The 23,432-nt window shown below is 45.6% G+C and overlaps 1 protein-coding gene across 2 annotated transcripts in view; it reads right to left on the reverse strand.

Annotated features, from left to right (window-relative positions):
- PLD1 (phospholipase D1) overlaps positions 1-21,831 on the reverse strand; it is a 44,696-nt gene extending 22,865 nt beyond the window's left edge. Inside the window, exons 1-15 of one of the 2 annotated variants that reach the window (XM_018079236.3) lie at positions 21,678-21,831; positions 21,233-21,360; positions 20,794-20,939; positions 19,832-19,940; positions 18,203-18,268; positions 12,719-12,777; positions 12,102-12,194; positions 9,495-9,647; positions 8,600-8,749; positions 7,689-7,772; positions 5,881-5,962; positions 3,593-3,703; positions 2,097-2,303; positions 1,039-1,255; positions 2-115 (exon numbers count right to left, since the gene is read on the reverse strand). In XM_018079236.3, coding sequence (XP_017934725.1) covers positions 2-115; positions 1,039-1,255; positions 2,097-2,303; positions 3,593-3,703; positions 5,881-5,962; positions 7,689-7,772; positions 8,600-8,749; positions 9,495-9,647; positions 12,102-12,194; positions 12,719-12,777; positions 18,203-18,268; positions 19,832-19,940; positions 20,794-20,939; positions 21,233-21,360; positions 21,678-21,831 — 1,873 coding nt within the window. The remainder of the gene's footprint in view (position 1; positions 116-1,038; positions 1,256-2,096; positions 2,304-3,592; positions 3,704-5,880; positions 5,963-7,688; positions 7,773-8,599; positions 8,750-9,494; positions 9,648-12,101; positions 12,195-12,718; positions 12,778-18,202; positions 18,269-19,831; positions 19,941-20,793; positions 20,940-21,232; positions 21,361-21,677) is intronic. The other variant, XM_018079237.3, reaches the window with a different exon arrangement.
- Between the last annotated feature and the right edge of the window lie 1,601 nt (positions 21,832-23,432).

The following is a 23,432-nucleotide window of genomic DNA, read 5'->3' on the forward strand; positions in this document are numbered from 1 at the left end:
CCCTCTCGAGGCTCAGCAAGCCCCTGTTTGGATTCACTGTGGTGATGGAACATTTTCAGGTGGGGCCTTAAACTCTGGATTATATTCGGTTGACTTCTAGTGGGGCTAGGGAAACCTGCAGAAAGTCAAGATGCTCTATTCACAGCAAAAACACACATCCACTTCTGCTACCCTGGTGCCTGCTCCTGTTGGAGGACACCTGGCATGGCAGGAGCTCAAACGAGACATCACTTTGCCGGAACTACAAGTGACCAACAAGCAAAAGACCAAATTCAAGACTCAGTTGGTTTTAAACCAAACAGATGTAATGAAGTACAAAGCCATGGCTGTGTCCTGAGCTGGCTGCAGCCAACGCTCCAGCAAGCCTTCCTCCGGTCAGAGGCAGGAGTAGGATCTGCGGGGAGGGATGGGAATTCCAGTAAATTCCCACCGTGAGCAACATACAGCTTCAGGAGCTGAGGACTTTTTCAGGAAGGACTCCATGCCGGAACAAATGCCAAGCTGATCCTTGTAATTTTAGCACTGAAGCTATTTTTAATTGGAGAATTAAAAGCTGCATTTCAGTATTCAACTGTTGAATAGTCTCTCCTCTCTAGTAAGTAGGTAAATTGGGAATATTACCATTTAAATGAACTGATTTAAACCTAGGTTAACACTAGCCTATGTGAGGGGGGATAACCCCACTGAGAAATTGTTTAGCTTGCAACAATAAATGCAAGCTGAAAAATTAAAGATTCAATTTTCTCTTGCAGAAACAAACACTTTCCAACAATATAAACATTAAGAACCATGCATCATGTCATCTGATGGCTCATGACAATTGCTAAATAAAAAATCCACGTAAAACCTTTCCTGTGTATTTTGCAGTGACACAAATTTCTATACGTAGCCAGTGTTCTGATGGTTTAGAAACTCATCAACTTTCCTTCCTTAGGAAGAACACATTACCCTAGAAATCATGTGAATGTGCACATACACCCACCCACCCACCTCCACACACGCTTTATATACATTGTTTAGTTGAACATCATCACTTACTTGAGTCACTGTCGATGCTGCTGACGCTGTCAGCATGGTGCATGCCGTGTTTGTGGAGATGCTTGTAAATACTGAACCTCGAAAACTTTCTGGATTTTCCTACTCCTTTCATTTTTGACGTGTCTGGGGCATCATCAGTGTTTCTCTCGAACAAGTGGCTTTCTGGGGACAGAGTTTGAGGCTGCAGTGGGACATGTTCAGACAACTCCGCTGCAGACTTAAGAGACAGAAAACATGGCTGTAGGTGATGTTCAGACAGGTTGTCCTTTAACTACAGATTCCCGTGCTTATCAACGCTCAGAAACAACCACAAGACAAATTTTGCTCTGTGACAGACACACCTTGGTGACAGGCTTTTTGGGGAGAGCCTGTACTGAAGAGGCACTCGACAGGAAAACCTGGTAATACTAGCAGCATTTGATTCCATAAATTTACTCTGAATTATTACTCCCCTTCAAATTCTCTTCAACCTAAACCTCTCAAATTTTCAGAGATATGTGGTTGCATACAGACCCAGCTTAGCAGAAAGTTCAGCAAACAAGGCAGCTGCTGAGGGCGCGAGTATTGAGAATTTGTAGCACTCTGTGAGTGCTTACTGTGCATTTCTAGCTAAGTTTTATTAAGAAAAGAAATGCTGCCCAGAGAGGTTGTAGATACCCCATATCCCTGGAAGTGTTCAAAACCAGGGTGGATGGGGCTTTGAGCAGCCTGGTTTAGTGGAAGGTGTTCCTGCCCATGGGAGGGGGTGGAACGAGACGATTTTTAAGGTCCCTTCCAACCAAAAACATTCTAAGGTTCTGTGACTCTAAGAACACAGTCTTCAAGTTGTGAATGCTGCTCCAAGCTGCAGCGGGGAATCCAGCTCTCTATCTCCATGCCCTAACAATGCCGGTCAGCATCCAGCCCTGGAGAGTCATTCAGTGCTCAGATACTCCCTCCTTCTCACCACTATTTGGCTCTGAAGCTCCCGAACCCAACCCCGTGCTCAGAAGGGGACACAGCCTGTTCAGCCCCAGTGCACACCTCTCTGGGCACAGGTGCTGACCATGGCCACTTACTGCCAGGTTGGCTGTTGACACCGACTTCACGGCCGTCATTCGCTTCACGCTGCCCACGTCGGTCAGACGGTGCTCGTCGTCGTCCCACCGGCCGTACGCCAGGTCGATGCCGCCCACAAATGCCACCGACTGGTCCACGATGACCAGCTTCTCGTGGTGGGCCCAGAGGTACACGGAGGAGGACACGTGGTCTGGGTGTCTCATCACCTGCGGAGAAAACCAGCACTCCAGCTCAGCATCGCTGCCACATTTAAATCCCTCCCGGCAGAGAGCTGTCCAGCCTTCTTTTTGGCTGCTTGGGGTGACGGGGGAACACTGGAGTTGTTAATGAGTGCATTCACACAGACTGTTTGATTACTGAAGCTACTCAATTCCCCACTAGCTGGGTCAGCCATACCAGCAGGCAGGTGCTTCCCCACCACACAGGTCTTCCTGAGCAGCAAGGGTTACTGATTTTGGGATAGGTCACGCCTACGACAACAGTTTTGTAAGAGGACCATAGTCAAGGAAACTGTTTCAACAAACCATGCTTTCAGTAGAGCTGTAATAGCTGAGATTTCAAACACAGAGCCTGCTCTAAAAGAAAACAACATATTGGTGATCTGAGTCACTTCTTTGGTTGTTGCCACCACACAAGTGAAATGAGAAGTTGGCTGGTTTTTTTTTCCCCATTTAAAATGGGCAAGTTGTTTGCCATTTTTTTATGAGCTTCTTTTTGACATGTGTTTATGGCACAGAAATTCCTATATCTGAGCATACACCGTATAGTTTTATTTTTTATGTTAGAGCCACTGGACCAGCTTCCTGGAAAAAAAGCTACAGGATTTCCACCTGGCTGCTCCCAAAACCCGTAACACAGCTAGAGTGTATCTTCCAGTTACACCTTCTGGTCTTGCTGAGAAGATGATGGTAAACGGATGCTTCCCTTCACTGTGACAACTGATCAAGTGACAATAAATCAATTATTCTAGCATAACATATACCTTATTGCTCTTTAAGATGTATATGTCTCTAATTTTAAGAGACTGGATCTAGCCTTATCCACTGGTTTGACTGTCACAGTTCATTTTCTTCTTAGTGCCAAAACAGCAGCGTAACAGCACAGGACAGTGCAATGCTGTTCATCTGTGATGGAAACATTCACATATCCAGTGTTGACTCTCATCATTCATGTTTGAAGAGAAATGCTGAAATGAGGCAACATTCTCCAAGTGTAAATTTCCATCTGATGTAACCCCATTAAGTTGTCACATGAAATATGCTTCTTGTGAATTAGACAAATAGCTGCTTTGGCAAATATAAACTAAGCAATTTTATGTTCCACTAAAATCTATAGAAACTAAGTTGTAGTCACTACACGGGCATGTCTTCTCAGACTATTCCCACTGTAATGGTGGGAAACACCCTTCCAGTTCACACCCAAATACACTGGGGTCAGCACTAGCCATCAAGAACAAGTAAATGCAAACGTCCTCCTTACAGCAGTGTGCGCTTACCTTGATGTTTGGATGGAGGTGCATGAGCGTCCGCTTGCTGTATTCACTGTTGATCCCCAGGGCAAGTTCCACCTCTTTGTACAGCATAACAAAAATTCTCACTCCTTGTTGCTGTCAGAAATAAAAAGGAACACAAGCTACATAGGCACATCAATGGATACAGTCCATTTCCAAAGCAAGGAAAAGCTAAGAGGCAGCAAGGATGATGGAAATGCAGACTGATGTTACCTGCTCTTGACTATGCCCTTTCAGACCCACCATGGTGATCCCACAGCCTGGAAGGACCTGCACTGCTCGGGAAAGCTCTTCAGCTCCCTGAGGACGGCTCGGTTTGTGTGTGAAGAGCTGAGCTATGCCAAAGCCCACCAACAGGTCATTCCTACAGTAGCTACTTTTACACACCCTTTGAGGTGATTTTGCAAACATGATTCACTCCCTGTATAATCATGCTGCACACCTGAAGTTCAGTGTTCTGCTGCCTCGTGTTGCCCTGAGGTTTGCCCACAGTTAACCGTCTCTGCAGGATGACGAGACCCATGTGGTCATATGGACATCCCTCACCTAAAGGGGATGCTGCCAACTCAAAACCAGCAAAGAAGTTCTTTCTGCTGGTAGAGGTAAACAAGCTCCTGGAATACAATGAGCAGTGCTAAAAAGATGGTGCTTTTTGTGACCAGCATGGTGGGAGGGTTTCTAAACACACTTGTTAAAGTACCTTCAAATGTGCCAAGTACGCCCCAAACCTTGGAAAATACTGGTCATACACTGAGACACCTTCACTTGCCACAAATCAGCATGGATTAAAAATCTGTACTGGAGTTTGACCAAAGTTTTGACCCAAACATAAACTTGGGACCTAAACATTCCACAGTCTTTTAAGTTCCTATTACCATAAAGCAGCTACTGAGAGCTTAGGCAGTCCCTAAACTGTGGATGATACTCTGCTACCCACTGCACCCAGGGAAGTCCCAGTCAGCACTGAGCACACAGAAAGGACAGCCTTACCCCAGTACCTCAGCACTTGCATGCTGACTGCCCTGTCAAGTTAAGGAAATACCACAAGTGACAGAGCAAGCATTTCCAAGAACTGACCTTAAAACACTCTTCACTCTTACAAGGTATTTATGTCCTTAGGAAAATGCATAACAAAGGCAAATTCTTCCATTGAGTGAGCATATTCTGTGGCCAGGTTTCACTTGCCAGAAAATAAGACTACTTCCAAGTCAACAACAGTCAGACACAAAGAACTCTTATTTTTGCAGGTATGTGGAGGGTGACGACAAATAGTTTGCAAAGGGAAAGACTATTTCAGCATGTCACAGAATTATAGAATGCTTTGGGTTGGAAGGGAACTTAAAGACCATCTTGTTCCCACTGCCTAGATCAAGTTGTTTAAGTCCCATTCAGCCTGGCCTTTAACACTTCCAGGGATGGGGCAGCCACAACTTCTCTGGACAACCTGTGCCAGGGCTTCATCACCCTCACAGTGAAGAATTTCTTAATAATACCTAATCTAAACCTGCCCTATTTTAGTTTAAAGTCATTCAAAGTTAAAGTCCATGTCCATATGGACTCCTGCCCTTCTACTACAGCAAGAGTTCAAGAGGTTTCCCAGCCATGCTTTACCTTCTGACTCACTGATCACATGGGACAAACTCTTTTGAGCACCAGTGTTATTATAAGTCAACTTACAGCCCACACTCATAAAGACACCACACAGTTCTGAGTCTTTCCCTTACTTCTAAATTACATATATCACATGGAGAGCACGAGACAGCAACAGGTCTTTGACCCCACCAGGAACTGGGCAGTCATAACGCAAGGTCGAAGTGACCCAAACTTGGGGCAATCAGAGGATCACAGAATCATAGAATGACCTGGGTTTGAAAGGACCTTAAAGATCACTTAGTTCCAATCCCCTGCCATGTACAGGGACACCTTCCACTAGACCAGGTTGCTCCAAACCGTGGCCAACCTAGCCTTGAACGTTTCCAAGGATGGGACATCCACAGTTTCTATGGGCAACCTGTGCCCACACTCTTTCAGTCTGAAGCCACTGAAGTTTGAAGGATCTACCCTTCTGCCTCCAAGCTCTTCCAAACCCAAATGGGGGGCGCAAATCAAAACACGTAGTTTTCCAAGGCCATCTGATATGAGGCTTGGCCAACTTTAACTCTTGTCTCTACCAAACTAAACAGTGCAAACACTGCAGTCCCAGTATGACCCTGTAACTGGGTGGGTGCACAGGGCTCTCTGCAGGGTGAGGGTTGCAGCTGGAGCTCACTTACTGCCTTCCTCTTGAGGATGCAGTCCAGCCGCCAGCGATTTCCTTCCACAACCGGTCGTTTCATGAAGATTTCTGGGCTCAGCCTAAGAAGATAAATGAGTGGAAAAAACATAGCATATGTAGCCTGCAAACAAAGCACTGGCCTAAATAATCAACTTGGGAAGCAAAGAAATCAAAGTTTAAATAAAGTGGATGTGAAGGCTCATGTCCCAGAGTGATGCATTCTACAATGCTCTTTGTTCTTTAATAACAGAGCATTACAGAAGGCAGGGGACGTGTCCAGCACATTCATCTTAGTATTTAACAACCCACGAGACCAAGTTTAACAGTGATGTGTAAATAGGGAAATTTGGACTCTATCTATGAAAGAAAGATGCAACAAAAGAAAACCCCAAGGTAGATTTGAAAGAAATGTGCAGATATAAAAAATAAATAAGAGTGGGATTTCAGTTCACCTGGTACTTGGGCTATCTGAGCAGCACAGATTTGTACTGAATTTTCCTTGCTGCCTAAAGACAAAGCAAAGGATCTCTCAACAGGACATTTTATTGATTGATAGCTTTAAGGATTACAAGAAATAATTAAGCAATCTCACCTAACTCCTGCAGAGCAAGGTGACAGAATTTCATTCCTTTACTTTTGTATCAAGCATGGCAACTTCTGCTTAAACAAAGCATATTGCTACATCCTAAAAACATGCTTCTGACAACAGCATTTTTATCTTATACTCTAAGTTTCAGATAAGTTTTGGAATCCCATGGTACATTAACAATGGTCTGAATAAAACACTAAGTAAAAGACAATGGGTCTGAAATCGGATGCTTTTGAATTGCCACCTGATGTTGCATGTGGGGATCCAGGAGCATTGGGTTTAATTGTGCTCATGGTAGGAAAAAGATTTATCCCAGTAAATGCTAACATAATATGTAGATTTCTTATAATAATTTCTGCCTAAGAACTAATTCTCCCATTTCCTAGAGGCAGTGGATAAGTAGCAAGAAGTTCATTTTACAGATGGAGAAAGATAAGCACAGAGATATGCCTAAGGTGAAGGGGACATCTGAGTCATGTCTTGGGATCCTCCCATCCCCATGGTCCAGGCTGGCTCAGGCAGATTAACCTCCACAAAGGCAAGACATGGGCAGTCACAACCAGTACTCAGCCAGAAAACTCTGCCAGAGGCTGTGAGAACACCCTGTCCTGCCTCAAACAGGAATCAGAGCACTGCCTAAACACATCGAATCATTAGTTAAGTAGTGGGCAGAGCCAGGTCCTTAGGCAGCCACACAGCTCAGAAAGGGCAACAAAACTCCCCTCACCCATTATCTTAATCATTTAAGAGCAGACCAAAATCACAGCCCCACAGGATGCTCTCATGGCTGGCATGAGGTTTCCCAAGACAGCGAGGAGTTGAAAGGAGGATCCCATGGCAAGAGCACTGTTGGAGGTGTTTGAGCATCCCTGTTCCCTCGTACACTGAAAGCCATGTGTGCCCCTCGGGTCTGCAGCGATTTACGCTCCCGACGAGCACCTCAGACGGCAACATTTGCAATTCAGGTGGTGCCTCCACGCAATTTGAGGCATTTCCATGGAAGGAGACAACCAAGTTGTTGATGTGAAGCATGCGCTTTTGCTGCCAACCCTCCTGAAAAGGCCTTTGAATGCAACACAAGGAGAGGTTTGGGTGTGCTGCCAAACCATCTGGCTGCACGGCTCGCTGCCATACTGTAGGGCCCCCGAACAGTGCCGCATTGTCGGCAACGCCCCGAGACAGACAGCTGGTCAACACCCAAGTATGCGAGTACGAACCACCAATCTGTGATGAAAATCTCCTCCTTAGCAGCTTCCATGGCATTGGCGACGTCCTCGAAGTACCACTTTGCATTTACATACCTGCAAAAGCAAACACAGCGTGAAGGTTTACGTTTCCTCCCCTTCGTTAATCAAAGTACACGGCTGAAGAGAGACGGGGTTCTGTGTCGGTGCCGTTTACATTCTCTTCTCAAAAGCAAACACAAACCTAATATCAAGAAGCAGGAGAACACGCAGGGAGAATTCAGTGTTGCTGTTAGTAGCTTGGTGAAACAGCACAATAAGAGGTTATTAAGTGCCACTTGGCACTTCTGCCAACCACACACAATATTCCTGGATCTTGTTTGAGGTTCAAGACAGGTTTGTCACTCAGGAAAGGATGCTGGGGTGGTGTTTTCTCTGATTTACAGAAACTACTCGGTCAGCGGTTGCTGCAAGGCAGAAGTTGCAGCAAAAGCACCATAAAGATTTGCTTCCAGCTAGAATCCAGCTTTTGAGGTGCTTCTGGGCATGCCTTAGTGCAATCAGGTTGCACTGCAGACAGAAGGATTACTCACAGGACTGCTGCGTGCATAATGCCCAGTCACCCTCTGACTATACCCAAATTTGCATTTGTTGATTCTCTTTTATTCCCTTTATCCTTACAATGACAAATACCAAACCTGTTCAAATTCCAGTGAAACTTAATGTTACAAAATGCTATTAAGCCGTGACGCGAACAGAAGCAAAGCGCTCCTGTCACCAGCCCTGCTATTTCCTTCCTCGTTTTTTTGCAACTTCTCTAATTATCATCAGTCCCCACAGCTACCAAAGGCCGCCAGCTCTGCTCATCAGAGCTGGGGTGATGCCAGCAGGTGATGCCAGCACCCACAGCACCGAGTCTCCCACGGCCTCGCCGCACTCCTCACCACTTGGCCAGCGTGTTCTCCTGCACAGCCGCGTACGAGCCGAAGCGATGCTCCGTGAGGAAGTCCTTGCCATGCTTCCGAACGAACTCGTCTATGCCCTGCCTCCACCACTGGGCATGTCTGTAGCTGTTACACTTCAAAATCAGTGACCTGTAAAACAGAGGAGGTGCAGGGCAGGATGCTGGAGCCACTCGTGCTTAATTGGGCTGCTCCTCACTGTCTATCCGTGTTCATAAATGCATCTGCATCAGTCATGTTTTATTTAAGCAAAAAGTATGGGCTTTGCTTTGCTGTTTTGCTTGCAAAAGAATACACAGCACTGAGCTGTTCCGAGTGACTAACAGGAAGGCACTGCCAAGCACAAAATACCCAGATTTAAATTAATAGCATCAGCTTTGGAGCTGGAGCCAGCTAATGTTGTATTTTTTAAGAGATGAATTTACACTGTGTGCTAACATAAAAATATTTAATATCTCTTTATCCCAACTGGCATGGCTTTTGGGTAATACTTCATTGGGATACAGAAGAAAACATCCCTGCTTGCAGCATAAAAGGAACACAGCACCTAGAAAATGATCTAAGCAGTTGCTGCCAAACCAGGCTGCGCAACTCAACGTGCACCGTGCCCTCAGGCCCCAGCAATAACTGCAGGGATGGACAAACAGCAGCTGAGGCTCCAAATGCCTCATTAAGATGTTGGAAATGATCAGCATTATGGGCCAAATCCCCACAGGTCTGAGCACACCAGCAGCAGCAGCCCAGCCCCAGCCCTGCGGGAAGCGAAGTTGCACCATCAGCCCAGCGCCTTGTTAATCCCTCCTGCAGAGGAACATCAATTCCTCCTCAAGAAAGCAAAAGCAGACTAAGAGGGGCTAAACAAAGCCTGTTTTCTTACCTAGAGAGATTGTCAATCTGCAACCCATATTTAGTTTCTGTTTCCTTCTGGCCTATCTTGATGTTGAACTCCTTATCGACCAGCAGGACAAAGGAAATGGCCCCCGAGTCGGGCTTCATGTACAGCAGGAACGAGTCCTTCACCACCAGCCACCTGTACGGGCACAGCAACCACATCACCTGGATTTCACAGCCATGCCAGTTGTCAAAACATAAGTCATAAAAAAAGCTGATAATAAAAGGGGAAAGTGCTTCCATCAAAACAAGGCCAAATCATTTATCAAGGATAGGAAAACATTCCCTAAATAAACATACCCCTAACTAAATGGTAAAATTTCTTCTCAGGGGCTAGACCAGGGATGATTTTCTTGAGCAGAAAAGTGTCTATTTTATGAACTTGTGTAATAAGTTTGAATTCAATGTAAGACTTTTAGAGTTATTTACACAACTCCTTTTCACAAAGTCTTTGAAAATACAGGTTTGCTTGTTTAACAAAACCCCTGTTTATAAACCTCCTAGCCCCAGGCGAGGTGCAACAAGGATGTCTCCATCTCAGATTTTAATTCAGTTTGCATTCTGTACGGGAGTTATTTGACATTTCTAACATTAACTCTGATGCTAGGATCACTTTCACTCCTATCAAAATATATGAACGAGGCATTTTGGAAAGCTTTCATTGCCAAGCAACAGGCACCCTGTTAGAAACACAAGAGGAGAGATGACCGGCAGGTTTTACATAAATACTGTAGCCTGAAGGCAACTCTGGAAAAAACACATTTTTTACTGTGAATGGCATTTCTAATTTTTTCTCCCCCTGTGGCGTAGCTGGGGTAACCAGCCCCCTCTGTCCCACACAGGTCTCCATCACCAGCCCTTCGCCTCATTCTTCTGCACACTCAGAAATACACAAAGCAACACAAAACACTGCAAAAATCTGTTCATTCTTGTATCTTTAGTAACAGCCTCAAGCTCATCTACTTCCAGATCCCATAATTTTTTCTTTCTTTCAGGGCTCTGAGAGTTACCCAGCATCACCTCTCATTTGGTGGTAAAATACCTGCCCTCCCTATCTGGCCCATAGTTCCACTCTTAAACACCCCACAGAGTACATTTCCAAGCACTCCCCTTTCTGTTTTTCCCAGGCAGCTCTACAAGCCCAAGAAATCCTACCCGTGCCCTTTCACAGCATCACCCCACTGTCTGCCTCCATGTCCTGAAATCCTTCATTTAAATAACCCTCTCTGGGAAATATTACTGTTATTTGCTTCGTTATTGATGCATAAGCTGTCAGTCCCCATGGGCCATGACGGGAATTTGGTGCCCCTCTTGTGACAGTGTGTCCACAATCCCACTCAAACACTTCTCCCACCCCATTTTTAGGCCCTAAAGGAAAATGAAGGTCCACTGGAGCTGGATGTGCTACTGTCCCCCCCAAAGCCTGAGCTCTGCATAACACAGAGATGAGTTAACTAAGGAGTATCAAAAGGAAAAGGTGGGTTTTTTTCCATAAAAGAGAAAAAGAATTGGTGACAATTTAGCAATTTGACCTGAAGGAAAGTCACATCTTTATCTCCTTACGCACTCACTACAGAGATCTGTAAAATTACATTAAGAAATGTTGGAAAGACTATGAAGAAATAGGACCATTTGTTCACAAGAATGCAGAGAGGTTTTGTTGGAAAAGAGAATTATTGAAGATAAAACTAATGACAGCCTATGGGTGATGCTAAAATCCAAAGGTAGGTAATGCTTGGGGAAGCTCTATTGACCAAGAAACTGTTGCTGTAAGGTAGGTATGGGCTATTTGGATTTTCAAAAGGGAAGACTTGCAGGGGAAGGTCATGCTCCAGGAAATGCTCCCTGTATTTTTTGGGTAGTTGGTAACACACATACTCCCCTGCAGCATATGTCTCCCTGTGCCATGGCCCCAGGCAATACCAAGACCTAACACAGAAGGTAAAGGGATGGGGACAATAAGTTTTGTCTGTCTGCAGCAGGAAGGGACATGGGAACAGTATGGCTTGTGAAAACTCCCATGAAAGCACTGGGATTTAACTACCTGCAGTAATAAGGAAGAGGGAACATATTTAATGCCAAGGTTAATTACACCAAACAGCTCCTTACTGCTGCAGGTCACGTCTGATTTAATGCTGCTCTGCACTGGTCCAGAGAGTGTTTCAATTAATTGATTTCCATTTTGTACATTGAGGAAGGAAAGTTCAGAAAACAAAGCTGGAATATGCCCAGGGCAGTGTCACCAGCCACATCCCCTTCAGAAGGCATGGAGCCCCTGGTGCTCCCACAGCAGGGAAAGCTGGGAACAGACTGGGGGGTTATTGCCATTTCTGCCAGCTTGAAGCTGTAAGAAACCCCACTTTTCCTCTGGAGTAAAATGACCCTTCTGTGAACTCCAAAGCAGAAGAAAAAAACCCACCACACAGGAGTGTGAGGGGGGAACACCCTACAGACCCTTTCAGCCTGAAAATCTGTGGCTCTTATAAAAAAGCGAGAATCTCCCTCATGGATTTTGTTGCAGAAAAAGACAAATGAGCATTTCTGTGTGCCCGAGGAGCACGTGGCAGCCCCACCTTCGCCACCCCAGCAGTACCTCTTGGACCAGCGGTAGCACATCCTCCCCTGGCCACAGCAGTTCAGGCCAGGGATGCGGTGGCCCCCGGAGCGTTTCATGATGAATCCTTCTCTGTGAGGACAGAAACAGGGTCAGGGTGGGTGACACGGCTCACCTGGAGGTGCAGGGGGGCTTTTGGGTGGAGGGTGCTTGCTGAACTCCCCCCCCGCCTCTGTGCCCAGGGATGGCTCCTGCCACCTCCAGCTGTGCCCAAGCAGCCTCTGTGCTATGATCTGAAAGCTGGACAAAGGGCAAAAATAATACCCTCCAGAAGGAAATAAAGGAGATTTAAGAAATGCAGGGCGCTGGTTTATGGCACAGGAAGAAGAAAAACAAGGGGCTCAACAGGTTGCAGGGAGGGAAGGGGAGAAACCCTGTAAACCAGTCCATGTCTCACAAAGCAGCCTGCTCTCAAAACTATTTCCCCAAATTGTACCATTTCTCTCTGAACAGTAATAAATTTTTCTATCTGGATGATAAAATATTCTCCAGTCAGTTACTGGTGAGAAAGGAAAGCTATTAATGTGAACAGTATTTATTTATAAAGCCATGCTCTTAGTGAATCATAACTCACAAAGACACAGCTCACAACTCACATGCCCTTTGGTCCCAGGTCGTGGATGAATGACAGCTGGCTTACTCCAACAAACTCCATCTGGAAAAGAGAAAGAGATTCCCCCATCCTTCAAACTCTGAAATCCACAAAATACTTTGCTTCATTGAAGTGACTTGTATAAAGACAGAACCTACAAGATCCTGAGCAGAAGTTCCCCACCACTGCCTAAGCATCTTCAAGAAGACCAAGAAAAGTAGTGCGGTTGGGTTTTCAGTTTTATTTTGGATGTGCTTTGGAGAACACACTTCAGGCAACCCGGACAATCAAGCTCAAATGTATTATAGGGACCTACTCGTATCCTCCCTTCTGGATCACTGGCTGAACTCAGGACTCAAGTCTGACACTATTTTGGAGGTCTATGTGATATTGGCTGGCTGCTTGAATCCTCTCCTCCCTCCAGTGACCATCACAGAAAGACTGGAAAGAGAATGAGGACATATCCCCAGGTCTGGGAGCACCCTATTCCCTTTGATTCTCCTACCCTATGGACACGCACCACATGGGGGTTCAGCCCCTCAGCCTATTAGCATCCTTCAAGCAAGTTGCTCCCACTCAGTGCTGCACACACACCACTGCCCATTTGGCTCCAGAAGCCAAAAATCCACAGGAAAGCCACATTGGGTCAGGAGGAGAGCAAGATCAAATCCCAAGGACAAGCAACCTGCCTCCTCATGGGTCCTCCTGCTTCAGCAGGAATGGCAGAGGAACATAACAGCGAGCAAAGTTGGTGAGAAAGCACAGCATGATTACATTCACCTCTAAAAATAGGACACTGGGCCATTTCAACTGAGCAGGCTTTTCTTGGCACAGCAAGACATTCCTGGCAGTCTGCTGGTTATTAGCCCTGGGCCCCATTAGCAGGAACAAACACCTGCCCCGGGTGTCCTGTGCAGGACAGGGCTTGGGCAGGAGCAGCCTTGCGTGGCAGAAGCTTGTCTGCACCCAGGAACTTTTAATTTATTATCACATAAAGTTGTCCAAGTGCAGAGTGGTGCTCAGGGTAGGGTGAGGGCAGGTGTCACTGTCCCTTTAGCCAGGCAATAAAGCCAGAGGGAACCCTCTAACCACAGTAGGGCAGAAGATCCTTCCACTTCCTCATGCTCTGCTGCTCCTGGGACCTTCCCAAACTTCTCATATGAATAGGGCCGTGCAGAAGAACAAAAGACACTATTACTTTCCTCTGAGTATCTCAAGGACATAAAGCAACATCTATTCTGTAGAGGCAAATTTAATGCCCTGATTTTGGGGTCATTTCAGTCTGTTTTCAGAAAGTGGTTAGAACAAGTTATTCCATGCTTTTACTAACCATCTTGCTATCTCTGCTCTACCTACATGTTCTGGAAAAGTACCAGGTCTGACCTATGAACGTTTCAGCTGTTTCTGCAGTGACATTCATAGCAGGGTGGGAAGCACCTGAAAAACCAATGTACTCTACAAGGTCTTATCAGAGGTCCCAAGTGAAGTCTCAGGCCACTTCTTTGCCTGGATCCCATCTTAACTTCTTCAGAAAATGGTTGGCATTCCCCACCAGACAAAGCAGAAACCCAGACATCTCTCACAGTGGGCACACGCACAAAAAAAGCAAATGAATGTCAAAACCCTTTGAAAATGCTGGCTGGGACCAGAAAACTGGCAGCAATTTGAGGAGCACTGCATGCAGAGAAATAAAAGAAGCAAAAGGGAAAACCAGGAGGAAAAATTACTTGCAGAAACAGAACTACCACCACATAAAAAAGAAAGAAAGATTGTCTGGCAGCGCAGCAACCTCCTCTGCAGCCAAGGAGTCTTTGGAACAGCAATGACGGTTACAGGAGCCCATCCAACACGTTGATCAAGCGCTGGTTTGTAAAATAAACCCTTAAATAAATTCCTCCAGTTAGAAGGAAAATTCCTCAGTGCAGTGCGAAATATCTGATCGAATGATTTATTGTTATTATTATTGCTGCATTAGCTATTTTTACTGTTACAGAGCCTTTCATCCGAGGTGCTCGTCATTCACAGAGGGACTGAGAGAGGCAGGCAGAGCAGCCCAGGCACTTTCATCTCCGTCACACTGGAATTCCTGTGCTGCCCAGCTGCCTCCCTGGGGAGCTGGAATCCCACTCTGGTTTCAGAGCAATCCACAGCAAAATGTTTTAAGTATGAGATAAAGGCCCAGAGAACGCAGCTTCAATGACATTGTTGTAGCAATAGAAAGTAAAATAAGAAAAGCAGATGGGAGTGATCAGCTGCAGAAGGACAGGCTATGGAAGGCGGAGAACCAGCTGCAAGGTGCACGAGCCACAGGTTCAAACCATCCTGTTCTGCCAGCAATGCTGAGCATCCACCATTTATGTGAGTAAAAATTTCACAGAGCATCTGCATTTCAGAAAGAATTCAGCAGCTCCACACTGCGTTTTCATTTCGACTCTTGTTCTTAATTTAGTGGATTAAAAAAGTGGTTTGATTACCACTGATGGCTAACAATAAAATGGAATTACACGCTCTTCAGAATAATATTGTTCAGCAAAGTTTCTTACACAAAAAAACCTGCTCATACAAACCCCAAATTTAAAAAGAAAACTGGAATGTGCTGTATTTCAAAGGTTTTTTTACAGACCAGCGCTTGATCACTGTATTTCAAACGTGTTGTATTTCAATTATTGTATATAACTAAAAATAACTAAATATATAATAAATAACTAAAAGCCTAAATAATAACTATTTATTTAGAAGCAAATAACTAAAAATACTAGAAGGTTGGGTAGGGACCTTTGCAGAGGTCTGCAGATCCAAGTACAATATCAGAGGTAAACCAGCAGCCACTCACATATCTGAGCTGATCTTACATAGTACTGTTTTCACTTTAAATGAGGTTTTTACTCTCACTTACTAAAGTTCACACACTCCAGTTCAATCAAATCTTACTTTTCATTTTGCTTAGGCATCTTTCAAGTATGGGAGCTCACACAAAAAATAATGCAAGGGTCCAATTGATAAAATTTTTATGTGGAACTCAATCAAGCCCTAACATTTTGGGGCTATATTCCTCCAATTTCCATTTTCCAGAAAAAGAGTGTAGGCAATTAACAGACTGAGATTCCCACAACATTCATTTTAATGGTGATTGTCTTGAAGCACTTCAGCCCAGAGGTACTATAAAAAGGTTTTGGAAAGGATGAGAAGGCATGAGATTTAATCATGATTCATATAACAAAAAAGAAAATAAAAATATAAAAAGCTGGGGGATGTACAAGCTCTACAATGCAATGTGGTCACTGTGGACCTGATCCTCAATCCACTGGGGATTCCAGGTCTGCAAAACTGCTACGAGCTTCAACTTGCAGGCTTGACTGTCCCAGTGCATGGCACATCCTGCAGGCAGTGTATAAAGCTATTTGCTCTCACTGGGAAATAACAAATTAACCACAAATGCAAAATAAAAGAAGTAAAAAAGTGAATTCATTAAACTGTGCAGCTCGGATGTAAAAAACAAATCCTTGTAGACACAACTGAGCCGAGCAAGCCCTTCACACGGACTAAGGGCTACAATCCCTTAGGGCAGGTCACAGTTTGCCTTTGCAACTCCATGTCTCACTTTACAAAGAGTTCAAGATTTAAAAAAAATCACCTCAGTGCATCGATTTGCTGAAAGGAACACACAGGAGTCAAAATGTTCTCCAAGATTAAGACAGTTACAGCATTTGTCAGCATCCAGGCAAAAGACTTCTCAACCACAGGAAGAGCAAAGCCCTCATTTTGTTCTCAGAAGGACAAATACAGTTCTGGGAAAAGTGCCAGAAATCTTCACTTTAGTCTCTATAGAGTAAGAGAATGGTGAGGGTTGTTTTGGTGGTTTTTTTTTAAAGGAAGCACTTTTCTCCCTGTGCTTTCTTCCAGCATCGCCTGCAGGACCCACGCTGCCACCGTGAGCAGCAGAGTCCTCACTGAATGCTTCACTGCAGCCAAATCCAGTGGGAGCCAACAATAAACTGAGAATTTATGTGCAAAGTGACATCTGGGTCCGGGGGCCGGGGACAGAAGGGCGATTCAGCACAGGAGGGGAGCACGCCACAGCTGCCTGGGCAAGGCAGGACCGCTCATCTCCTCACCCGGCCCCCACCGCTGCTGCACGCCTCAAACCACAGCCTGGCCAAAGGATCACCCACGTTCTCACAGGAGCAGAAATGCTCAAAAGTATTTGAAAAAAGCAACGCTTGCCTGAAAGTGACAAGATGGATCCACACTGTAAAATAACTCTCCCCCGCTCTGCATATGCTGCTGATCAAAATTGCCAAGTTATCCCAACCTTGCTGTAAGAACAAAAGATGACTCTTTTCCACATGCAGACTAATACAGCTCTTGACTGCATTGGAATCAAGCTCCACTGCCTGTCCCCAAAAGAAGCACTCTAAGGAATACAGTTGCCTCAGACTAGTCTGAAGGTTTCTGGCCAACCCCAGTGAGCACTTTGGCCCATACGACAAGCAGTGCTTAACACACTGAGCTCTGCAACAGAGCCCAAACAGTTTTCGGGCATGACATCCATCTATGAGCTGCACAACATCTCTACATAACTGATATCCTGCAAAAGAGAAGAATATCTACCAAACAACAAAAACAAAAGTGGAAGGGAAGAACTGGCTGCTACAGAAACCCTAAGTTCAGTCTATATTTCTGGCTTGTGTGATGCTCCCAGTTATCACCCTTGGCTCAAAAATGTCACTAAGCTCGGCAGCTACTCAGAGCGTGCATCAGGTTTTGCTGATAATACAAAAGATGGAATAATACAGTCATTATGCAGCCAAAAAAGGGGAAATAAATTACCATCCCTGGGAGATGTTACAGTTGACAGGTGAGGAGCACCGAAGAAACATCTGAGGATGGATTTCAAAAGAAATATTTTTACTTAAAATAGGCCTGAAGTTGGATTTGACATCTCTCCTCATTTCAAAAAGAGTGATGACTTGAGGAAATAAGCCAACTACCATCTCCCTTTGGAACTGCCAAAATACCTGGGGAGGTGAAGGGGTATCACAAAAACAAACTCAGCATCACTGATGTCCAGTGAAAGTGCAGAGAATAGAAACCTGATACAAAACTGCACTCAGGACCACACACAAAGCCCAAACTGAAGGAGCAATTACAAATGTGGTTTGGATTCCAACTGTTTAAGTACTTAAAACTTGAACTTATCATCTTAAACACTGCAGAATTAAACAGAAATCATTATACAACCAGTTGCCTGGACTGGACTTCCTTGAGGAGATTATCCCTGTGTTATACCAGCAACATCCAAGACTGAGTCATTCACTCTCCTCCTTTGGTTTTCATCATATGACATCATGTTGGAGAAATCAGCTAAGCCAAAATGCTCACAAAACAGCTGCAAAATGTTTCATCCATAAGCTGCATGTCTTCTTCCAATGAATTCAGCATTTGTAAAGTGAATATTCTTTAGGTAAGCAAACTAATTTCTACTTACTGTTCCATGGTAGTTCTTGTACATCGGCATTTTCAGGATATTTGACAAGTAGTCCTCCAGCTGTTTCTACAATTAAAATATTGACACTTTAGATAAGATGTGGAGGTTTTTCTTGAAAATTCCTGCAATCCAACTGTCCAGCATTAGGAAGCAACCAAGAAATCAGACACACTTTTCAGTGTGAGTGGATAAATAAATACATTATTATGTTGTCACGGGATATTACAGCTCAGCACCATAAACAGTTTGGTCACAGGTTGTTTACTGTTCACATATCTGTGTTTATTCTTTCCACCAGCAAACCTGTTCCTTGGCAGTGTCACTTTGGAGGTCAACTTTCCTGACTGAGCCCAAGTTTCAGAACAATTGTAAATGCAAAATCAGTCCCCACTGTTTCTGACCCACGTGAATTAGTTTTGTGAGAAAACACTGCCTATGAGGCAACTGAGAGAGCCTGTTTAACCAAAACATCAGGTTCATGGGGTGAGGAGCATCATGTTGATGCTGCCCTGTCCCAAAAGCCACGGAGAGGGCAGTGATTGGGCCTGTTCTCCCCAGCCAGGAGGGAAGAAGAGAAGAAACCATTATGGGAGAATTAATCTCTTCCTATCCTCACGGTAAATGGGCAAAGAAGAAATCAGACTGTCACAGCATAGGAAACTGGACAGAGTCCTACAGGACACAATACAAACCAAAAAGAAACAAATGCCATCAGGACCTTTATTCTTCTCAGCACTGATGTCACAGCACTGACCTCTCCAGCTGGGCAGCAGGGGTGTACATCCCCCTGGTGAGAGTGGTGGGATTCCCACAAGGAAACCGAGGTGAGTTCAGAAAAAAGGATCTAGAACACATTTTTCTTCCTCTTTTAAACCAGCATCTCTCTCCTGAAACTTCCCGCGCACAAGTGGAGCCGTGCACAGCAGGGAGGGTTATCTGCACGTCACAGCCACGAGACACAATCTTTTGGGACGTGAAGCTCCAGTGGCAGAAAGCCCAGGGAAGGAGGGAGCAGCAGAAAGAGAACGATAAGCACAGGTTGAACAAACATGGGTTTTACAGACTTTTTTTTTTTCCCTTGCAAACAGCAAAGCTGCAGTGAAGAGGTAGGAAGACATCCACCCTCTCCACGGAAGGGCCCATCTGTTAACATCTGATGAAGTTACACAGAACACGTGTGCCTCGGCTAAAATTACCCATGACAGCACAGAGAGCCCGACTGTCAGCTCCTCTTTCAGAGGGGGACAGGACTGAAATCTCTCAGATTTTGATGGCCTCGGGGCTGCCTCCATCACGCAACTTGACTCTGCAAACTGCCTCTTCTATCTTTAAATCAGAGCAGGTGGGAGGAGGGGAACCACCACTCCCAGCATCCTGGATTTCCTCAACTGCAGAGGAAAAGTTTGCCCGTATGAACCCCGAGAGAAGCATCCTCATCACTGCACAGGGGAGAACGTGGCATTAAAGCCGGGCTTGTCAAAGCGTGAGTTTGTCAAACAAAATACTTTAACGGCAATAAACAAAGGGTTTGATAGTGTGTGGCTTTGCAAGCAACCTGCTTGGCACCTCTGCACATCAGAAGCCCTCCCATGGCACACCCCTGGCCCCCAGGCTGAGCTGGGCACTCACCCTCCTGCTGGAGAAGTGCTCCTCCCGCACCGTGCTCTCCGCAGTGTGCGGCAGACTCGGCATCTGCCTCGGTTCTCCCCTTTTGATGGATTGTCTTCTCACCGTGTGACTGGAAGGAAAAACAAACCCCAGCATCAAGTCTCAGTGCTGTGTGTGTGTGTGTGTGTGTGTGTGTATGTGTGTGCCTCGATATGTAACCCCCCCATCTGCAATGCTTTTATTTTTCCTATCCAAACTCTTAAAAACTGAGATGGGTGGGCAGGACAGCAAAAAACAAACAAAAAAAAGCCAGTGTGGATTCATTTAAGAAGCCAACGTGCTCCAACTGGCTCACAAAAACACAGCACAGAAATATCAGTATCATTTTTTAAGGGTCATCTTTTTTTGCCCTCAAATAGAGAGCCTACACCCTATTTTTACGGCATTAAGTTCCTCCAGCACTTAACCACTCATAATTTCACCTTTCTTATCATATCTCAATGTTTCTCCACATCAGGAGGCTCTTGCTGACCTAGAGCACTTCTCTTCCTACTTATTTTGTCTTTTCCTTTATATTTCTAGCCACCCTGAGCACCAAGGCCAACCTGGGCAGGGCTGACCACCCATGCCAGGGACCCCCATACCTTCAACATCCAGCCCACGCTGTCAAAAGCCACAGCACACCAGCAATTGCCATTAGCTTTAGCATAACCAATCCCCAAGTTCAAGGGAAATTCAACTCAAAAGCTGGTGATCTGGGAGACAACATTTTCTGTGTCAGCAGAGACATGTTTGCATCACTCAGATTATAGCTACTAAACACACAGATCAAATATTTTCATTATAGCTACTAAGTATTTATAAAGACTGAATTCTTCTGCCCTCTCAGCAAAGCAAATGGGACCAGTGAAATCAAACAGATACGTTGCTAAAAGATCCCATCCTCCCAAAGCCCACCGTGTCCTCACGGGATCCACACTCACTTCCTGGTAGGGATAGGGATGCGCACAAAGGCTTTGTATCTCAGCAGCTCCCTGTGAAACTCCTGGAAGTGCTTGAACTTCCTTTTCACCTGCCAGGTGAACTCTCCATGGGTCAGCTCGATGGTGTAAACATTGGGGCTTGGTACCTGCAGAGGAGAACATCACTACAAGGGATGAAGCTCTGAAACAAGTAATTTTCCTGCAGCTGCTCATCTGAAGATCCTTTATTCAATTTTACTTAAGGATCATTCTGTCTCCCGATTTCTTGTTCTGCTTTAGTAGATTTTATACAGACAGGTAACCTTCTCTCTTAAGTGCTTCCTGAGGCACAGGCATTCCTCCTTCCTCAGCCCGTGAACAAGCACGCGCAAAATCAACCCACGAGCAGCACCGTAACACAGTTCTAACGAAAGGAAACGACATTTCTGGAGGTTCTGACCTTCTTAGTGGAAGTGAAGCGTTCAACTTCCAGCACACGCACTCGGACAGGACATCCCGTGAGGTACGTCTGCGTGCCCGGCTCCTTGAACCCATGGGTGTGATAGATGGCAGAGAAGGGAATGCACGCTGCAAGGACCACAAACCCTGTTAGCTCAACAGCCTTGTAATGATCCACGAGGGCGTGAAAGCCAGCAGACAGCTGCAATGCTTTAACACAGGAGCATTTACACAGCAGCATTAATTCCACTAAAATATGCCAGGTTTTATTTAAGAGAGCTCGAAGACAAGCTTTCACAGAAGGGGCTTGACTTGAAAAGCTCAAGTTTTAAGAGCCTCCTGGTTCTAAACCGGGGTCAGTGGCTGGGCTTGGGAAAACCCCTGAGGCTGTACCCCATCTGTCAACAGGCATGACACGGGGTGAGAAGGTACGGGTGTCAACTCACCGGTGCCTTTCGGGTCATTTAGCACCTCTGAGTCAACCTCCTCCCCCTCCACGTGGAGCTCCCTGGTGTCCAGGCTCTCGATGATGTTGCTCATGTCTGCAGCGATCTTCTTCAGCGTCGATGTGGCTGCATGGCTTTGGGCTCTCAGTGACATCTCCGGGGCCCACGCTCTGGAGCCGCGGGGCGCTGGGGAGAGAAAGGGGCAGGGCTGTCAACACCCCCTCTGCAACACAGAGCAGGGCTCAGGGAAACCACTGGCAGCACAAGGCCCCCTCATCCCTCCAGCCCCTTACCCACATTCATCCCAGCTATCCTCATCCTACACACCTGATGCAAACAGCCAGCCCTGCAGCTACAGGAAACCACTGCCCAGAGCAGTGAAAAAGTACAGGCAGCTTCAGGCCACAAGAGAAAATTTCCCCCCATGCCAGTGACCACAGGACTCATACACTCTAGTTGTATTTTTAAAAGCAAAATAAATAATATTTCACTTTCCAGCTAAAAACACCTGCAGGGGGTCGGTTGTTGTTTAGGATTACATTCATGGATTGATTACAAAAGGAAAGCAAGGAAGTTTCTACATCAGCTCACCTGATCATCTCAACAAGTTCTGCAATAATGACCATACACCAGAAAAAGCACAAACCATATCAATTCCCAGCCAAATCCCAGACTTAATTCACAGGGCTCTATGTTTCCCAGGTTTGGCTGCACGGAGGAACAGCTCGCTCAGAAAATCAGTAGGTGTTTTTGTTACACGTTCTTCCTTTGATTGAACTAGTGATACAAACTCCAGGCATTATTAAGATTCCCTCTATTTCTCTACACCTTAACAATTGCCTGTGGCATCTGCATGTCTTGTGCTCTCCCACGGCTCCCTCCTCTCAGCAGGCTCAGATGTTACAGCTGTAAATGTTCCTCTCTGGGGAGCAGACCGGGGTTGGAGGCATCCTGATGCCCACAGAAGGCCTGGGAGCAACAAAGTGGACACTCCAGCTTGTCCTTGTGTCACCCCTCCAACAGCACAGGTGGCTGCAGGACCAGCCCACGGCCCCTTAGTGATGGGGACACGGGCAGGGGGAAGGAAGGCTGCTGCCTGCTTGGGGTGCTCAGGCAGTGGCACTTGGAGGTGTTTGGGCACTGATGACTACAGCACTTCCCACCTTTACTCCTACCCAGCCATGCCAGGAGCCTGAGTCAGGACAAAAATGGGGAAGGAAGAAGAAAAAAAATAAGGAAACAAAAATAAATCGATATGTGACGCATGTCCACTTGGACTGGCACAAGCCTTTGGCACCTGTGTGTATTTGCAAACCCTTCTCTTCCTCCTCCTCTTCCAGGCTCTGCAACTCACTGTGGGGCTGAGGAACTGGCTGCTGGTCCTTGCATGCAGCCAAGCTCCAGCTCTTGGGCATCTCCATGATAAATAAGTCCTTTCAATCTCTGCCCTGCTCTGCAGTAAATGTCACAGCTCCACAGCTTCACTAAAAAAATATGGACGGGACAAACTGGCAACATTTTACAGCAGTCAGTACAAGGATGCCCATTTATACTGGTGGAAGCTCTTACATTGTGTTAAAGAATGATTTTTAAAAGAAGTGTGACATTTCTGATGTCAAATTCTGCAAAGAACACTGTGCCATTATTGTTGAGTGAGCTCCATAGCAAGAGCTGGGTATGCCGTAACTTGGAAATAATTTAACATTTTAATAAATCATGTCTTTAGCTGCTTTTGAAAGGACATTCTTTATTATT

The sequence above is a fragment of the Manacus vitellinus genome, unplaced genomic scaffold (genome assembly GCF_001715985.3).
Source record: "Manacus vitellinus isolate BGI_N305 unplaced genomic scaffold, ASM171598v3 scaffold_45_pilon, whole genome shotgun sequence".
Classification (NCBI taxonomy): Eukaryota; Metazoa; Chordata; class Aves; order Passeriformes; family Pipridae; genus Manacus; species Manacus vitellinus.